We start from the raw sequence: 1688 nt of genomic DNA on the forward strand, positions 1-1688 counted from the left end.
GGAGGCAAGGGCAAGAGCGTGGATGTCGGGTTTGGGCGGTAAGCCTCAGCCGGCCTCACCCTCAGCCTTAGGACTCCAGTTGGCTAAACAGTGTCAGGAGCCATCCTTGAACCAAGACTCGGTGCAAGCCAGAATCTTATCCCGTCTTGATAAACGGGGAAGATGAGCCCAAGACTTTTTCAGCTCTCTCTCTCCCTCCCACTCTTCCCCAAAATAGCCAGAAAAGAGATTGGCACATCCACAGCCAGAGTCAGGAGGCAGGGCTCCAGCTGCACACACCCACGTACACACCAACATCAGCTGTATCCTTTTATTTATTTTTTATTGAGCCACAAGGATGGGGTTAGTGTCATGGTGCTCCTAAACCCCGGCTGCAGTGCTCACCCAGGACAAGGCATCGGTACAACAACTGATTCAGTTCTTGAGGCACACATCCCAGTGCAGGCCAATGGCATCGATGAGGGAGCCAGCACGACCGCTGATGAATCGTAGCCCAGTCTTGGGGTACAAGGGGATAGCGGTGAAACTCGTGCCTATGTCTGTGCCAAAAGACATCTTCCGGCCTTTGTCAGTCACAAAGACCAGCTGCCTCACGTAGCTGTCGTACTTGCCAGACACCTGGATCACTACCTCCCCAGGGTGCAGGAAAATCTCCTCCAGGTCCCCCTCGGTGCCACCCACATAGTCACTCCACATCTTGCCATAGCGCACCTGGAGCCTAAGGGCAGGGAAAGCAGGGAAGGAAGACTGACACTGAGCAGGGTGACCGGAATTCAGGACCTCGTGGCCTACAAGCAGAAGACCTGCAAACCGGTGGTGGGGATGACAGACCCCTGCCTGTCCCACCTTGTGTGAGGGATGAGAGAGCCATTGAGTTCATACTGGGAACTTCAAGTCATTTTCCCGACAGATAGGTCAGAGGAAAAGTAACTTAGCCAGAGCCCCTCTCCCCCCAGACAGTGGTAGAGCTTCAATTTGAAACCTAGATTCCCGCTGTCTCCCAACCCCTATGTAAAAGAAGCAGATGAGTTTTCTGGAAGGCTCTCTTGACAGAAGAGACTTTGCTGCCCCAGGATCACAAGGATACATATTCAGGGAGAGGCATCAGCAAAGACGGAGGATGCCATGGTCGGACTTCCAGATCAGGTGGGCCCAACCTAGCCAGCTCCAGGCACCCAAGTGGCTGTGGAACATGACTCCCCCCAGACCCCAATCACAGGGGCTTCAGGGCTGTTGTAGCATCAGCATCAGGTCCCAGCCACAGATAACTTTCACATACCAAGCTATCCCTGGGATTTGTTGATTGAAACAGATGTGATGCAAAGTAAGATCAGAGAGGATCCCCAAACCACAGAAACACAAAAAATCTTACCCTACGATGCAGGTGTTGTCCTGGCGGATGCGGATGGCGGTGATGGGGCCCTCCAGCTGGTAACCAGAATGGGAGAATCGCTGGCCTCCACCGCCTCCATACTCTCCATTGTAGGAGGAGGACCTAGCCTGAACTGGAGGGGACAGGAGGTGTCAGAAGCAGAGATCTCAAGAGCTCCAAGTCCTCCTCACCATCCTGTACCTCCCACACCTCACTGCCCACCACCCCAAACCTTCCCCTGGAAGCCTTGGCCACCGGCAGTGCAGGAAGCTGCCTTCCCGTGGTGCGCGTACTGGGCTCCTGGCTTCTCACTTAC

At 54.5% G+C, this 1688-nt stretch overlaps 1 protein-coding gene across 1 annotated transcript in view; it reads right to left on the minus strand.

Moving 5' to 3' along the window:
- Positions 1-296: 296 nt before the first annotated feature.
- The window catches only part of ZG16 (zymogen granule protein 16), a 3203-nt gene continuing 1811 nt past the window's right edge, over positions 297-1688 (minus strand). The window contains exons 2-3 of the mRNA XM_029945708.1: positions 1373-1521; positions 297-718 (exon numbers count right to left, since the gene is read on the minus strand). Coding sequence (XP_029801568.1) covers positions 415-718; positions 1373-1521 — 453 coding nt within the window. The 3' untranslated portion in view covers positions 297-414. The remainder of the gene's footprint in view (positions 719-1372; positions 1522-1688) is intronic.

This window comes from Suricata suricatta, chromosome 8, assembly GCF_006229205.1.
Source record: "Suricata suricatta isolate VVHF042 chromosome 8, meerkat_22Aug2017_6uvM2_HiC, whole genome shotgun sequence".
Lineage (NCBI taxonomy): Eukaryota > Metazoa > Chordata > Mammalia > Carnivora > Herpestidae > Suricata > Suricata suricatta.